This window comes from Pelmatolapia mariae, linkage group LG16_19 (assembly GCF_036321145.2).
Source record: "Pelmatolapia mariae isolate MD_Pm_ZW linkage group LG16_19, Pm_UMD_F_2, whole genome shotgun sequence".
NCBI classification, from domain to species: Eukaryota; Metazoa; Chordata; class Actinopteri; order Cichliformes; family Cichlidae; genus Pelmatolapia; species Pelmatolapia mariae.
Genome location: NC_086241.1, coordinates 25,160,486 through 25,177,434, shown reverse-complemented (window position 1 = coordinate 25,177,434; position 16,949 = coordinate 25,160,486). Strand labels below are relative to the sequence as shown.

The window sequence follows — 16,949 nt, the reverse complement described above, 5'->3', positions numbered from 1 at the left end:
AAAGACAAAACATAAAGATATGTGAACACTATGTGCTTTTCAGGCCTTTAACTGAGTAAATGAAACATTATAAGGAAAAGAAAAAACATCACAAAATGAAACATTATAAGGAAAAGGAAACATCACAAAATGAAACATTATAAGGAAAAGGAAACATCACAAAATCTCTTAACATTCCCTGCTGTTGTTCATATATATTTATGTACTTCAACTACTAGTCACTTGCAGAAGCATTTTCAACTAGAGTATCATTTTGTGAAAACGTACATGATCAACTTTATTGGGTTTACACAGTTTAGTGCTTAAAAATCATCCTCTTCAACTTGTACCTGTTCTTGAGCTTGTTCAACTTGAGATAATGCGATGTAAGCTTGCAATCTTACAGTAAACAGTTTGCTTATCATACTCCGAATACAAGGCAGTACACATGTGGAAAATAAGCAAAGTAGCAGAAGGAGCATTCCAACGAATGTTAGTCCTTTAGTGAGTAATGACTTCCACGACCCACTAAACAGCCATGTGAGCCAGTCCTCGGTGTTGTGTGTGTAATCTTGCTGCTGTACTCGTCTGAGCTGACGTAGCGTGTTCAGTGCGTCAGACATGTTGGTGGAATGCACATTATTAGGGATGTAGGTGCAGCAGGTTGTATTAAACAACACACAGAGACCGCCTTTCTCGGCCAAAATCATGTCTAACGCCACACGGTGTTGCATTGTACTAAGGCGCAAGGCGTCGATTTCTTCATTCTGCGCGTTATTCACTTTACAGGATGCATTCAGGAACAGTCCAAAACGGTAGTTCAGAGTCTCAATTCTAAGGGCGTGCTTTCCAACTCCTACCCATGGGAAAAGGGCATGGGCGACCTTTTGTCCTGTGGTCCAAAGCTTGAATTCCTCTGGGACGTCAGAGCCCCAAATTGGGTCGTGTGGTTGTATTGTTCGTCTCCGGCGTGTCCGCGCACGGGCTGCTCCTACTGTTATCTTGAAGGTGTGATCGCTTAGCATCAGTGGCACACATTGTCCCTCATAGTTTTCAGGCACGGCTAGGTATGTTTGGGGTTGTTTGTCATATCCTTGACACCACCAGCCGGTCCCCTCGACCCAGTAGAGTTTCTTTGTAAGAGTCGGTAGTGTCAGGGTGTATTGGCATGCGCCAGATAGGCTGTAGTGAGTCGCTCCTTTGGTGATGTTGACAAACACGACACATAAGGGAAAAGTGTACGTGGTTACCACAGCCAGCACAGTGATGTTTGGGGTGCTGAGTGACATATTCACCCAGTGTTTGTCCTCACAGGCGTACGTGTACCTGTTAGGCTCTGGCGTGTTGGTGATATTAGTGCATAGGTCCATCAGATAGGTCGGGTCTTCTTGTCCTACTGTTGTGGTGACGTTGATGTTCTGGACGTTAGGGTCTCCCAGACATATCCACTTCTCCAATTTTCTCATCGTTTGGTTATCACACTGGCCGCGGGCTGCTTTCTCATATATGCACAGTCCTTCATTTAGTGGTGCGGGTGTGCCGTACAGGGTCAAGTGTTTTGCAGTGAGAGGCATGTGTGAACAGATGTAACAGTTTTTGTCTCTTGTGGAGTTGTACACATAACGGTACCAGGCATTGTTCATCCATGGGTGGTTGTGATCTTGTGTCATGTCGTCTGGATGTATTGCGTCATGGGTCAGTCTTGTCACCAGGTGGTGCTGTTCTTCTTCTTGTGGGATCAGTAACAGCAGTCCCAACAGGATTGTGACACTGGACACCAGAACGAGTATGGTCTTCATGATGACCGAACACACCTGGTCCTGTGAGTGAGTAGACTAGGGGCGAGAAGAACAAGGGCGGGATTTACCCAAACAGCCCTCTCTCCACCTCCCAGATCACTAACAGGCAGGGGTGCTGGCGTCTTAGTGTGGACTGTCGCTCACTTTTTTACAGTGGCTCTGATGAATCCAGGAAGGTCGTTCAGCAATTTTGCAGGCTGTTGGTGTGGCCAGGAGGACTTGGTAAGGTCCTTCCCACCTCGGGGAGCTCCACTTTTTCCTCTGGAGCACTTTTATCAGGATCCAATCTCCTGGTTTCAACCTGGAAGAGACTGGAAGAGAATCATCTGGCAGTTGATTGTTCAAAACTATTTCTTTGTTTTCTAACAGTTTTGTCATCCATTCTGCTAGTGTTGTTTCTCTTATGGATCTGTCTATCGGTTCGCTTGTAATGGGTAGAGGAAAGGGCCGCCCGTGTACTATTTCAAAGGGTGTCAGCTTCTGTGAGCCTTGTGTTAGTCTCATCCACATTTTGACTAGACCCACACATTCAGGCCAGGGGCGACCAGTTTCCGCCATGCATTTCCTTAGTCTTTGTTTTATAGTGCCGTTTGTTCTTTCTACCAACCCTGCACTCTGTGGGTGGTATGAACAGTGATGCTTTATACTGAAGCCCAGTGCTTCAGAGACTTTTGATATTACCTCATTTACGAAATGTGTGCCATTGTCAGATCTTATTAGGCTTGGTATTCCATAGGTGGGAATAAAATGATTACACAAACATTTTGCCACTGAGATTGCATCATTTTTCTTTACTGGGTAAATTTCTGGCCACCTTGAGAATACGTCTATGATTATTAGTGCATATTCTACTTGTTGGTGCTTATGTAATTGGATAAAATCCATGTGTATTGTGTGAAAAGGATATGGCGGTGTTGGGAAATGGCCTCTCTTTGGCCTTAAATTTCCCTGTGCATTATGTTTTTGGCATATCATGCATGTTCTAATATATGCTTTAGCTGAGTTTTCAAAATTTTTCGAGTAGAATTGTTTAGAAAGAATATCTACCATCGATGCTGGTGACACGTGTGTATTCCCATGTGTCACTAATGCTGCTGTTTTATGTAGGGATTTAGGTAGAATAGGTTTCCCATTACATGTCATGATATCATCTTTTAGAATTGCGCCATCTTTCAACCACGAGGATTTTTCACTCTGTGGAGCCGCCTTTTGTTCGTCTTTGAGGACCTCTAGTGGTATCAGGGAGCATGAGGTTAATGTAAGAACATTTGGTTTTTGTTGTGCAGCTTCTTTTGCTGCGTTGTCTGCAAAGTTATTTCCTTTAGTGATGTAAGAGTCATCTTTTTGATGGGCAGCACATTTGCATAGTGCTAGTTTCCTAGGTAATGTGATTACCTTTAGTAGCTTTTTAAGGAGACTGCCATGTTGCACTGGTGCTCCTGTAGAGGTTATCATGCCTCTGTTTTGCCATATTTTTGCGAAGTGGTGAACTGCAGCAAAGACGTATTGACTGTCTGTGTGTATATTGACATCTTTATCTTTATGCAATTCGCAGGCACGAATAACTGCTGTTAATTCTGCACTTTGTGCCGAATTTGCAGATGTGAGAGGCCTTGCCTCTATGACAGTGTCGACTGTGGTTACTGCATAACCCACACAGTTTTTTCCAGTGCTGTCTTTGCTTGCAGAGCCATCTACAAAAATATCTGCAAAGGTTGTTTGTGGTGAACTGTATATATCTGCCCTTGGTTTTGTTTCTTCATCCAGTTTGTGTAAGCAGTTATGTGTATCACCATCTGTTTCTACAGGTAGCAGGGTGCTTGGATTTAGCTGACCGCATTTCTCTATGTTGATGTGTGACTGTGACAACAATATTCCTACATACGACAGCTGTCTGGCATGTGTCAAGTATGATAGGTTTGCTTGTAATAGAATTGAGGTCACTGCGTGTGGGACCTTAACTATTAACGGGTGGCCGAGAATGATATCTGCTGACTTCTTTACTGCTTCTGCTGCTGCTGCACAGGCTTGTACACAGGTTGGTAGGCCTGAGGCCACTGAGTCTAATTTACAGGAATAAAATGCAAGTGGACGTTGTTTATCTCCGAAAGCTTGGGTTAGCACAGCTTTCATATATCCAGCACTTCCATCTACATGTAAGTAGAAGGGTTTATCATAGTCTGGTAATGCTAAAACCATGCTCGTTTGTAAAGCCAGTTTTAAATTGGCGAAGGCAGCTTCTGCTTCAGCAGTCCAAGTCAGTTTATCTTTCAGGGCCATATCTTTGCCATAGATAAGGTCTTGCAGGGGTTGGGCCCTGAGAGCGAACTCTGGAATCCAACTTCTGCAATAATTACAGAGGCCGAGGAAAGTCATCATTTGTTGTTTTGTTAGTGGTTTTGGGGCAGTTTGTACTGCAGTTTTCCTGCTGTCAAGTAACCTTCGACCCTGTCCTGTTAGTTCATGACCTAGGTATACGACCTTAGGTTGCCATAGTTGCAGTTTATGTTGAGAGACTTTGTGTCCCTGTTCTGCGAGGTGTCTCAGCACCACTAGAGTGTTTGTCCTGCAGTCGTCCTGCGTGTTTCCGGTTACCAGGATGTCATCTACGTAAAGTAGGAACTGTCCTGGAGCAGGTAGAGTGCAGGAGGACATTGACTGTTTCAGGGCCTCAGCGTATAGGGTGGGGCTGTTTTGGAAACCCTGTGGCAGCCGTGTGTAAGTGTATCTTTGGCCATCAAATGTAAAACCGAACAGCCCACGTGACTCGGGGTGTAGTGGTACTGAGAAAAAGGCGTTTGACAGGTCAATTACTGAAAACCACTGTTCTCGTGGTGACACTTGATTCAAAAGTGTGTGTGGATTTGCCACCATTGGTGGTATCTGTTCAGTAATGTCGTTTATTGCTCTTAAATCATGTACCAGCCTATATTTTCCTGTATGTGCTTTTTTTACTGGAAATATCGGCGTGTTACATGTTGTTTGTGTTGTTTTAATCAGAATTCCTGCTTTCTCCATGTCTGCTATTACTGGGCGTATGCCGTCTCTAGCTTCTGCAGAGAGTGGGTATTGTGGTTTCATTGGTCTGTGTTTCGAGATGATTTTTACTTTTACTGGGTCTGCATTCTTTATTAGGCCTACGTCTGTGGGTCCGTTTGACCACAATGATGATGGAAGCACTTTTAGTTCCGCGTTGTCGACGGGTGCTAAGATAAATCATTCTGCCTCCTCGATCACATAGCATGTGGCCGGGGAGGTATCCAGGTGGGTGCTGGGCTGTGTGTTTAGCACCCATCCTAGAGTATATCTCATACAACCGGTTCTGCGGCCCTGGAGCCAGCCTTCACGTGTTTCTTCAGTTTTCTCGTAATGATCGTTTTGTACTCGTTTAAGGACAGTGCCCAGGTCCCTCCATTGAGTTTCTGGGCTTTTTACTACAGAAACATGTGAAATAGGCATTCGATTTAACTCTCTGACCTTAGGGGGCTGTATCACTGAACATACTGCGTTTCCACTTTTTGTGACGTAGAGATGTTGCAGTGTTAACTTTTGAGGTCCTAAACGATGGACTTGTGTGTCATACTCCGAATCGGGGCCTGGTGTTTGTTTAAAACGTATGGTGTTGTGCAGCTCATTAAATGGCATGGTGGATGATGAGCTGGGAAGATAGCGCTCAGCTGCGGTCACAAGCTGCGGCAGTGGTGGCAGATCTAAAGTCCAGTAGTAGTGTGGCTCACCGTCTGAATGACATGCTAGTTCATGGGTTTCAGAGAGCATAAGCTCTGCTCTCATGCCATTACTCTCAGGCACCACACCTATTTTTAGTTTCATTAAACCATCTCGCCCTAATAAATTTACAGGGCAGCTGGAATCAATGATGCATTGCAATTTGCAGCATCTGCTGCTATCTGAGTGCAGGAAATCTAACTTTTGGGTTAGGAGCTGTGTTGTAGTATGCCCTGAGGCAGAGGTTACAACGCGAGCGTCTTTTGAGAAATGCGTTCGCGGCGGTTCTTCTTTTAACACAGTCATGCAGGCTCCCGTATCACATAACATGAGGTATGGTTTGCCATTTATGTGAATTGTTACTTCTGGTTTGTGCTCAGAGCCCAGCAGCAGCTGATGTATGTTGAAAATTTCTGTACTATCCCTGCTGTTGTTGCTCTGAGCTTTGGGGTGAGAATCTAGTCACCTTTCTCTACTGTTATCCTCCTCTTCGCTGTCCTGCCTATCTCGTCTGTTTGAGCGGTCATATCTATCTCTGTCCCTGCCTTCTCTGCGGCCACGGTCACGCCTGTCTCTGCGATCCCTAGGCTTGCTCCTACAATCTCTAGCGAAATGACCTTCTTTGTCGCAGTTATAGCACCGTCTGTCCCCTCCCTTATCGCCCGTATTTTGTCTCCGACCTTTCCCTTTTTGCTGTGGATTTTTCCCTGCATAAGCAACGAGGTCTCCCTCTGTTGTGACTACAAAAACTCCGGTTTGAGCTGCTTTATTTTTCTGCACTTTTACTGCGTGCTCTGCATGCTGTAGAGCATCAGCTAAGCTCCCGGTGTTTTGAGTGACCCAGTATTTATCTACGTAAGCGCGGACCTTTGGGAGGAGGCCTTTTAGAAACGCGTTTTTTAATTGTTGTTCGAAAGGGGAATTTGGGCTCTCATCACATTCTAGACCTGAGTTTTGTCTAAAAACTGGACGTAACCTGTCCAGGAAGTCAGAGGCGGACTCACTCTCTCTTTGTTTTGTTTCACCTATTTTTCCATAATCTGGCCTTGGTGCTAAAGCGGTTTTTATTCTGTTATATACTGGGTTCAATGCTTGGACTAATTCATCGCCTCTTAAAGGTTCTCCATCCGGTCTGTTGCCCGTGAAGTCTCCCCGGACCCGGGCCAGCTTCAGGCCCAACAGGTCCTGGAGCACTTGCAGCATTTCTCTGCCGTTCAGCAGCCAATTGGAGCGTATTATGTCTACTGCATCCCTCCACTGTTGGTGCCCCTCGTTTAAAGGGGGGACATCTTTTAACACATTTTTACGATCCTCAGCTGTCCATGGCTGATATGTATATGTAAACGTCAACTGGTCTCTGGGGATCACGCCGTCTTCACCCGCAGGACCAGTTGCTCGACCGTGATTGGGATTCGGTACCTGGATTAAAGGAAATTGGCCCAGTGTGGGTGGGGACAGCGACGGCGGAAACCCTGAAGTTGGTGGGTTTTCATGTGTGGTTGAATTAAGCTGTTGCCTAGCTGCAGCATAGGGGTCTTGTGGCTTCACAAAGGGATTTTTTGAGAGTGGAGGACAAGGTTGAGGCTGCTGCTCACTATCTGGTGGGGCTGAGGCAGGAGGAGGCGGCTGATAAGGAGGGGGGTTTACTGTTTTAGTGGGTGGCGTTTTGCTCTGTTTGCTTTGCTTTTCTTTTCTCTTATCCTCACGCCTTTTACTTTCCTCCTGCCACGGTACAAAAAAACTTACATATTCAGACATTCGTAAATCCTTTTTCTTACCAGCATTTTGTTCTATCTCTGCCTGCAGGCATTTGTGTAGTTGTTGTACTGGGGCAGGGTTGCCATTCCCGTCCCAGGCGGTGCAATTAGTCTTTTTTGGGTGTCTCCATCTATTTGCACTAATCTGACCTGCACCTGGGTGCTTTTTTTCCATCCACTGCTCGTCGGGTGTTAATGTGGGTTTTGTGGATTTATTGCCCATTTCTAATTTTGGTTGATCGATGTAATACTTATATTTTGTATTTTATTTATTAGTACTATTTTATTGATTTATTAATACTGCCAGCACACACTGTGAGACGTTCTGGTACTAGAGTCAGAGGAGGGTTATTAAGTCAGCCTTCTACCCTGAACTAAATTCAGGGCGGACTTAATTTTTACGCGTTGACGCGCAACCTTTTCTCTTTCTCACCATCAGGTACTCACAGGAAAACAATAGGAGTAGTGCAGGAGCCTAGAGCTCCTATTCAATGAAGCACTTACTCCTCAACAAACATTCAGCGCGCTTAGAAAAAATCCTATTTTTATTTGACACTCTCGTTTCTCTGGCTACCAACCTTTATTTTTGCTGCGGATTGAGCCTCTCAGGGCGTGTTAATCCGTCTTACACAGGCGAGCGTGAGATATACTGGCTTCCAACCCTTACTTATGTCGCGAAACGGGCCCACACAGGGCAGGTTGTTTCGTCTTACACGGGCGAGCATTTACTTTACACAGAACACGTCTGTCCTTTGCCTTTTCGGTCCACACAGGACCCTTCTACTTTGAGCAGTGTCAGCCTAAAATCGATTATTCAACGCAAAGTGTTTCTGGCTGCTTTATATTCACCTTCAATGTTGCGCTGTGTTCTTTTTCCCGGCGTCACCGAGAACCTGGCGTCGTGGACCTGTATAAGACACTGGCCAGTAGGCGAATGTACGACTCTGGGCTTTTCCTCGCTTCGCTAGAAACGGTGGTTGCAGTGCAGGTAGTCACGACGTCAGGATCTGGTGGCTCCGTCTGTGAATAGTTAGATGATATAATAATATCAATAAACAATCCGGCTCGAAGGACCAATTAAATGTCAGTGGCAAGACATTTTTAAACATTGAAAGAATACAGAAACAGTCAGAGTTTTGTTCAGAGAACTACGTGCGCACGGGTGAGTGATCGGGTGATACTCACACCGAGGCTTTGCAGTCTGCTTTATTTATACATCGTAGCATTCCCTGTTTTTCAGGCTGTAACAGACAATCTGGGCATGTATGGGACACAGTGTATATGTGTGTGTGTGTGTGTAGTTTCTATCTCGAGGAAAACAGGAGCCAGTTGGGTCCTGTTTCCAAGGGTGTCTGTAAGATACTTTCACAGGAGTCAGCGATTACTGCAGGGCTCATGTGTATGTGTGTGAGAAGAAGCAAAGACAAAACATAAAGATATGTGAACACTATGTGCTTTTCAGGCCTTTAACTGAGTAAATGAAACATTATAAGGAAAAGAAAAAACATCACAAAATGAAACATTATAAGGAAAAGGAAACATCACAAAATGAAACATTATAAGGAAAAGGAAACATCACAAAATCTCTTAACAATATATATATATATATATATTGTGGCGTGTTGGGGGAACAGCTAGTTCTCTCCCATCATGCCTTGGGACATGTGCTGCTGTTTAGATGTTCTTGTTTTATTGTTTATGTTTACGTTACTTTTAACTGTTATCTTGAATGTTGTGTTTATACTGCGGTACAAAGTCACTGACAGTTATTGTTTTATAGAAAGAATGCAGTACCATAAGTGAGTTCTGTTATGCTGTTATTGACCCTCGAAGCACAGTGTAGCACGAGCAAGTGTTTTAATAAAAAGCTCCCCCTACCAGCTTGGGGTTGAATAACAGGCTCAATCTCTCTCTGTGAGCTTCTTTGTAAAGATTCCTCTGCATGCCACATTGGTGTCAGAAGTGGGATTCCAAGAGCATGGCCACTATTCTGAAAGAGGAAGAGGAGCTAAGGAAGATTGAGGAGCTTATCACTTGCCTGGAAGTGGTGAATGGAGCACGACCAAAGAAGAGGGGAGAGCCCCGGGCACAGCAAGCCAGCCAGGGGAAGATCTGTGGGGCTTACCAGATGGAGCCTCACACCCCCGCCCACTGGGAAGCTGTCGGAGCCACCAAGGCATGCTGCAGGCTCCAAGACCACGAGCAGCCAGCCAGCCTCCACTCATGGTGATGCCTGGGAGCAGCACACCCTCATTGCTGGCAGCCGAGGGGGACAACGCCAACTGTCTCCAGGACCAAGTGCAGCCGCCACTGCCATCAGGGGCTCCTGTCCGGGGGAGCATGAAGCTGCCACGCTATAATGGGGAGGCACCTCCAGAGACCTACCTTATCCAGGTACAGCTGGCTGCTCAGATAAACGGATGGTTAACAGAGGAGACAGCTGTCCAAGTCGCCCTCGCCTTGGAAGGCAGGGCCCTGCAGAGCCTCACAGATCTTCAGCCAGAAGAGCGTTTAAGTTGGCCTGCTGTTGCCAGAGCAATGCAGAGCAGGTTTGGCCTCCGTACACATGCAGATGATGCCCGAGATAAACTTGCTAGCCGCCCACGGAGACAAGAGGAGAGTCTGGGTGCCTATGCTGCCGACCTACGTCTTTATGCACGTAGAGGGTACCCTGCTTTTGATGCTGCAGCACAAGAAGAGCTTGCTCTCCAGGCTTTTGTCCGGGGTCTCCAGCCAAAACGACTACAAGAGCACATCCGTCTGCATGCACCAGAAACCCTGGTGGCAGCTCTAACTGAGGCTGAAAGAGTGGAGCATGTGCTCAGCCCAGGTGCACGCAGCCCTGGCATAAGTCACCAAGTGCGCCAAACGGACTACGAAAGGAGCGACCAGGAGGAGGAGGCCCGCCAAACCACCAACACACCACTCTGGCGATCTCGGCGAGGGAATAGACGAGCAGGAGGCCAATCCAGGGGTAACTGCCATCGGTGCGGAGAACCAGGCCACATCGCACGCTACTATCCAGCACCAAGCCCACAAAGCCTGGCACCCCAGCTGCCGTTAAACTAAGGCGGGGTGGCACAACGGAGGAACTGCCCCCTGCCACCACTCTGTCCTCCGAATCACACTTGCGGGTTGGCCGGCTCGGCCAGGCACGGGGACTGTATCTGGAATGTGACCTTGCCGGCACCACCTGTAGAGCCCTGATAGACACTGGATCCACGCTTTCCTTGGTACAGGCCGGAGTCCTCCCTGGTACTGACGGCCCAATACCGCAGGGTTGGCAGCCTACTCAGCTCCACATCACCACAGTCACGGGGGAGCGTGCCAAAGTTAAGGGGGAAAGATTCCTCCCGGTGACTGTTGCTAACTGCACTGTGGACCACCAGTTCTGGCTAGCTAGCATCCAGGACCAATGCATCATTGGTCTGGACCTGCTAGCCAAATGGGAGGCCACAGTGGACGTGTCCCGAGCAATCCTTTACCTGGGCACGGAGGCTGTGAAGCTCCACATCACCAAGGAAGTCCTGCTGCCTGCCTCTACTTTTTCAGCCAGCGTCAGGAAGCCTGAGGACCTGTCGCCACTGGCGGTGGAAGGGGCCTCTCCTTCACCAGCAGTACCGCAACTGTCTACAGAGACCAAGCAAGCTGTCGAGGACCTATACCAGAGGAGCTGTGAGGGTCTCCAGGCTGATCAGCAACGGCAGCTGCGAGAGATACTCGACTTGTTTGCCGACATCTTTGCAGCCAAGGACGAGGACTGCATGCAAACCAGCCTGGTACAACACGACATTGACACTGGAGATGCATGGCCCATCCGCCTCCGCCCTCGTCGCCTTCCCCTTGCCAAGCATGCCGCAGCAGAGCAGAAGATCAGGGAAATGGCAGAGGCGGGCATCATCGAACCCTCAAACAGACCCTGGGCAGCCCCGGCTGTACTGGTTCGGAAAAAGGATGGTACCTGGCGGTTTTGTGTCGACTATCGTCTACTCAACAGCATCACACGCAAGGACTCCTACCCATTGCCCCGGATTGACGATGCCCTCGACGACATTGCTGGGTCCTGCTGGTTCAGTTCCCTCGATTTGCGCAGTGGCTACTGGCAGGTGGAGCTGACGCCAGAAGCCCACCCAAAGACTGCTTTCTCCATTGGCCAGGGACTGTGGCAGTTTAAGGTGATGCCCTTCGGCCTCTGCAATGCCCCAGCCACATTCGAGCGCCTAATGGAGAGGGTTCTGGCTGACATCCCCCGCGACCGCTGTGTGGTCTACCTGGATGACCTACTCGTCCATGCGACAGACTTCGAGATAGCCTTGGGTAACCTGACTGCTGTTTTCCATGCTATCCGTCAGGCTGGCCTTCGCCTCCACCCCACAAAGTGCCACCTCTTCCGAAAGGAGACGACCTTCTTGGGTCACGTTGTGAGCGGAGCAGGGGTTTCCACTGACCCTGCGAAGGTGGCTGCTGTGAAGGACTGGCCCATTCCGGGCAACACTGCTGAGTTGCGGAGCTTCCTTGGCCTGGCATCATACTACCGGCGTTTCGTCAAGGACTTTGCTACCATTGCAAGCCCCCTGCACTGGCTCACACAGAAGGGCCGGGAGTTCCACTGGAGTGAGGACTGTGCCGTGGCATTTGATCGGCTCCGATCTGCACTGGTTGAGGCACCGGTGCTAGCCTACCCAGACCTGCAGCTCCCTTTTGTCGTGGACACCGATGCCACCAACACAGGTGTGGGGGCTGTACTGTCGCAGGAGGGCCCTGAGGGGGAGCGGGTCATCTCCTACTACAGCCATTCCCTCAGCAGACCGGAGAGGAACTATTGTGTCACCCGTCGAGAGCTGCTGGCCATCATCCTGGGTCTCCGCCATTTCAGACCCTACCTCTACGGGAAGAAGTTCCTCCTGCGCACAGACCATGCGTCCCTCACTTGGCTGCTCAGCTTTAAAGAACCGGAGGGACAGCTAGCCCGGTGGTTAGAGACGTTGCAAGATTACCACTTTGAGGTTCGTCACCGGGCGGGACGTCTCCACACCAATGCAGATGCCCTCTCCCGACGCCCTTGTGAGGAAAAGCAGTGCAGGTACTGCCAACGCTTGGAGGACCGGGAGGGCATGACTTCAGTGATCGCATCACCACAGGGCGGCCCTGAGAATGACTCTGTTCCGGGTGGGCATTGTAGCAGTCTTCAGGTCCAGTCCGCCGCAGGGGATACTGAGGGTCTGGAGGCCATGGATCCCCAACAGCTGCAACACGACCAGAACCAAGACCCTGCCCTTTCCCAGGTTCAGTGTTGGATTGGAGCCGGTCAGAGACCATCATGGCCAGAGGTATCTGCACTGGACCTCGAGAACAAGGCTCTCTACTCCCAATGGGCCAACCTCACAAACCGAAACGGCCTCCTCTGGCAGGCTCCCGGGGGTCACCGTGAGGTCTTCCAGCTCATGGTACCTCAACAGTTGCGGTCCAGGGTGCTCCAGCTGGTCCATGGTGCGGCGGGGGCAGGACACTTTGGAGTTACCAAGACTCTGCGGTGACTTCGGTCTCGGTTCTACTGGCCCGGGTGTCGCCAGGACGTAGAGCTCCATGTCCATCGGTACGATGCCTGCACGGCTCAGAAAGGGCCTTCCCAACGCTCTCATGCCCCCTTGCAGCAGTATCAGGTGGGGGCTCCCATGGAGCGGGTTGGTGTGGACATCCTGGGACCCTTCCCCACCACTGACCAGGGGAACTGCTACGTCCTGGTTGCCATGGACTACTTCACTAAGTGGCCTGAGGCCTATGCAGTCCCTGACCAAAGTGCTGTTACCACTGCTGAGCGTCTGGTCAACGAGATGTTCTGCCGGTTCGGTGTACCAGAGGAACTGCACAGCGACCAGGGCTGGAATTTTGAGGCTGCGGTGTTCAAGGAGGTCTGTCAGCGGCTGGGTATCAGGAAGACCCGGACGACGCCACTGCACCCCCAAAGCGATGGGTTGGTGGAACGCTTCAACCGCACCCTGGCCACCCAGCTTGCTATCCTGACCTCCCGCCAGCAGCGTGACTGGGATCAACACCTCCCCCTGGTCCAAATGGCCTACCGTTCTGCAGTCCAGGAATCTACTAAGTGCACTCCAGCGGCCTTGATGTTCGGTCATGAGCTCCGTACCCCAGTGGACTTGGTGTTCGGATCCTCCCCCCCCGAGCAGGAAGTGTGCGGGGACCCCGGGTTGGACTACCTCCACAACCTCCTCGCCCGGCTATGAGAGGCTCTCCGAGATGCAGGCTCCCGGTAGAAGCGAGCTTACGATACCCGCTGCAAGGGGGAAGGACTCTCGCCCGGTCAGCATGTGTGGGTCTACAGCCCGGAGAGGAAGAAAGGGCTTTCTCCCAAACTGATGAGCCAGTGGGTTGGACCCTGCACTGTTCTCGAGAGGCTGTCCGACGTGGTCTACAGGGTGCGGCTGGTCAAACGGAACAGGGTGGTCGTACTCCATCGTGATCGCCTGGCACCCTATCAGCCCTTGAGTCCATCCAGGGAGGAGTCAGGGTCCCAGCTTCAACTGCAGGCCCCCAACCTGGCCTCAGAGGCGGCTGGGGGACCCACGGAACGTCCTCCTCGACTTTGCTATGGACATGCCGGTTGCTGGGGACAGCTAACCACTCAGGTGGGGGCTGTGTGGCGTGTTGGGGGAACAGCTAGTTCTCTCCCATCATGCCTTGGGACATGTGCTGCTGTTTAGATGTTCTTGTTTTATTGTTTATGTTTACGTTACTTTTAACTGTTATCTTGAATGTTGTGTTTATACTGCGGTACAAAGTCACTGACAGTTATTGTTTTATAGAAAGAATGCAGTACCATAAGTGAGTTCTGTTATGCTGTTATTGACCCTTGAAGCACAGTGTAGCACGAGCAAGTGTTTTAATAAAGAGCTCCCCCTACCAGCTTGGGGTTGAATAACAGGCTCAATCTTTCTCTGTGAGCTTCTTTGTAAAGATTCCTCTGCATGCCACAATATGTATGTATATATATATATATATATATATATATATATATATATATATATATATATATATATATACATATATATATATTAGGGGTGCAACGATACTCGTATCGATATTGAACCGTTCGATACAGTGCTTTCGGTTCGGTACGCATGTGTATCGAACAATACAAAATTTTTAATTTATTTTATCAACTTTTCTTCTGACGATGCTGTCTGTGTTGAGAGCTCAGTGGATCTGCGTTCGACTACTCCGCCTAGGCTGCACTGTCGAGCGCAGATCCACTGAGTGCAGTGCAAGCTAGCAAGACAGAAGCTTAGCTCGTTGCAACATGGCAAATTGAACCTCCCCCACCCTCATTCAGATCTGGCCTTTGGAACTGTTTTGGTCTTCATGTGAAGTATGACCCTGAAGGTAAGCGCGTCATGGACAAAATTAAAACAGTATGTCGGATGTGCCACGCAATGCTCAATTACATGGGTGGGAACTAGTGCTTAGCGCAGTTTGCTCGTTAACGTGTTGACGCTGTCCAGCCCCACGCACGGGGCGATCCGCGGTAGCTCGTTAACGGAGATTTGCCGTGTTGTGGCATTAATGTCATTTCAGATTAACGCTGACAGCACTAGTGGGAACACAACGAATATGACTGCACATTTACTCCGACATCATCCTAGTGCAAAGACAAGTGGAAGCAGACAAAAACAACAAGCACGCATGCTACAAACTTTACCCGAGTCATTTAGACAGCCGTTAGCACATGATTCTCCTTATGGGGACCTGATATGTTTAATATGCTGCTGAGAGTATACCCCAGAAGAAGCGTATAGTATAGCTTTTATTTTGGAAAGAGCCATTTCTCTGTAATAAACTCTCTTTTCCAAAGATGAGGGATTTCTCCATGAGATATTTATGTTTTTATTACTTTGTCGTTTCAGCAACATTAAATTTAAAAACTGTACTTTTGAGTTAAAATATATATTTATAATTTTAATAAATGACAAATTAAAAAAGCATGAACATTTTTTGTATCGAAAAAATATCGAACCGTGACACCAAAGTATCGAACCGAACCGAACCGTGAATTTTGTGTATCGTTGCACCCCTAATATATATATATATAAACAAAACAAAAACAACATTTCAATGTGCTTTGCTTTACTTAAAGCATACTATCATTGCACACAATAAACAATAGTGCATTTTAATGCAAAGAAGACTTAGTAAACAAAGGATCACAGTATCCAGAGTCCTCCATGTAGTGCTTTTAGAAGGGTTAAAGGTGAAACTCCCTTTTTTGTCAGACAATCAGCAAGTTGGGATTTGGAATCTGACCAACAAACCTGTCTGATTTTCTTGGCTTGTATAAGCTCTTTAATGCTGCTTATTTCTAGCCTCAGTCTCTTCTCTGTAACCTGCTTAGTGGACTTGAGTGCATCAAACAAGGAATGATTGTCAGTCACACAGATCAACGGAAGAGCATTAGGACCAGTGTTACAAGTTGTAAGCTCAGAAAAAAGTGTTGCCAGGAAGACAGCACTGTCTATTCCATCTGACATGACAAGAGTTTCTCCTGCCAGTGTACTTCTGACCACACGCCTGATTTTTTTAGACTGCCAAAAGAGAGGAAAAAACTTTCCTCCTTTACCCATAAGGACAATTAATGTCCCCCCTTGAGTACAGCCATCAGGAAGGTTGCCAAATGAAGCGTCACTGAAAACAACCAATGCCAAATCCTCACTGTTACCCAAGTGCTGAAACTTAAGAGTCACTTTCTCTGCCTTAAGTTTACGGATAACCTTTTTCACTTCATGAATAGACTGCACAGTTGCATCTTTGATATTAGATCCAAGGCTGCATGTGTCAAACATAACATCTGGCCTCGTTTGTTTGGCAACCCACAAAATCTGTCCTATTTTTGACCTGAGTTGCTCACATTCCATTTCACTTAAGGAAACATCCCTCTGTACAGCCCGTGCTGCTTGTAACTGAACCGGTTGTAGGTTGTCAATGTAAAGTTGTTGATGCACCTCTATTACATCATTAACTGTACAAATGTCCATACCAACATAAAAAAAGCTGTCATGTTCTTCACGGCCCACAAGGAAGGTAGATTTCAGTACAGGAATGATATGAGTTGCAAAGTGACTTGAACCAGCCCAAAGGAAATCATCGACGTGACATGCAAGCACACCTGTAATCTCAGATTGTTCATTCTGCCATTAGAACACTGCGGGATCAACCTGTGATATTTTACCACCAGTTTTGAGCATAATGTCTTTGACCTTATTGTACCAATAAAGTGAATCATCTGCAAGTCCATACACACACTTTTTTAGTTTCCATAGAACATTGTCCTTGCCAGCTTCAGGTGGGGGACGAAGAAAAATGTCTCATGACAGTTCCATTCCCTGCAAAAAGGCAGATTTAATGTCCATTGAATTTACTTTCCACTTGTTTTGACATATCACAGCTAGCACCAGTCTGAGGGACTCAGACGCACATGTTGGAGAGTCTTTCTGTAGTTCTTGAGTATTTACCTCTTCAAACCCCCGTGCCACAAGTCGGGCCTTTGGGACAATACCATTTGCTCCGTAAGGAAAACTGCATCTTGGTTCAGTTGAATTCCACTGAAAACTCCGGCTACTTTCCCTCCAAAAATCCGTTTCAGTGCAGACTTCATAGACGCAAACGTTAAGTCCGT

General features: G+C 47.9%; 1 protein-coding gene across 1 annotated transcript; it reads right to left on the bottom strand.

The window, feature by feature from the left end:
* Nucleotides 1-302: 302 nt before the first annotated feature.
* On the bottom strand, nt 303-8,223 carry LOC134644491 (uncharacterized). Its single transcript, XM_063497577.1, has 2 exons — nt 8,111-8,223; nt 303-2,089 (listed from the first exon to the last, which is right to left on the bottom strand). Exon 2 carries the CDS (start codon nt 1,776-1,778, stop codon nt 303-305), a length of 1,476 nt encoding a protein of 491 aa, XP_063353647.1. The 5' UTR covers nt 1,779-2,089; nt 8,111-8,223.
* Nucleotides 8,224-16,949: the final 8,726 nt, after the last annotated feature.

What these genes read in the sequence shown, in the direction of transcription:
- LOC134644491 (XM_063497577.1), bottom strand. Translation starts at nt 1,778, where the DNA reads ATGAAGACCATACTCGTTCTGGTGTCCAGTGTCACAATCCTGTTGGGA.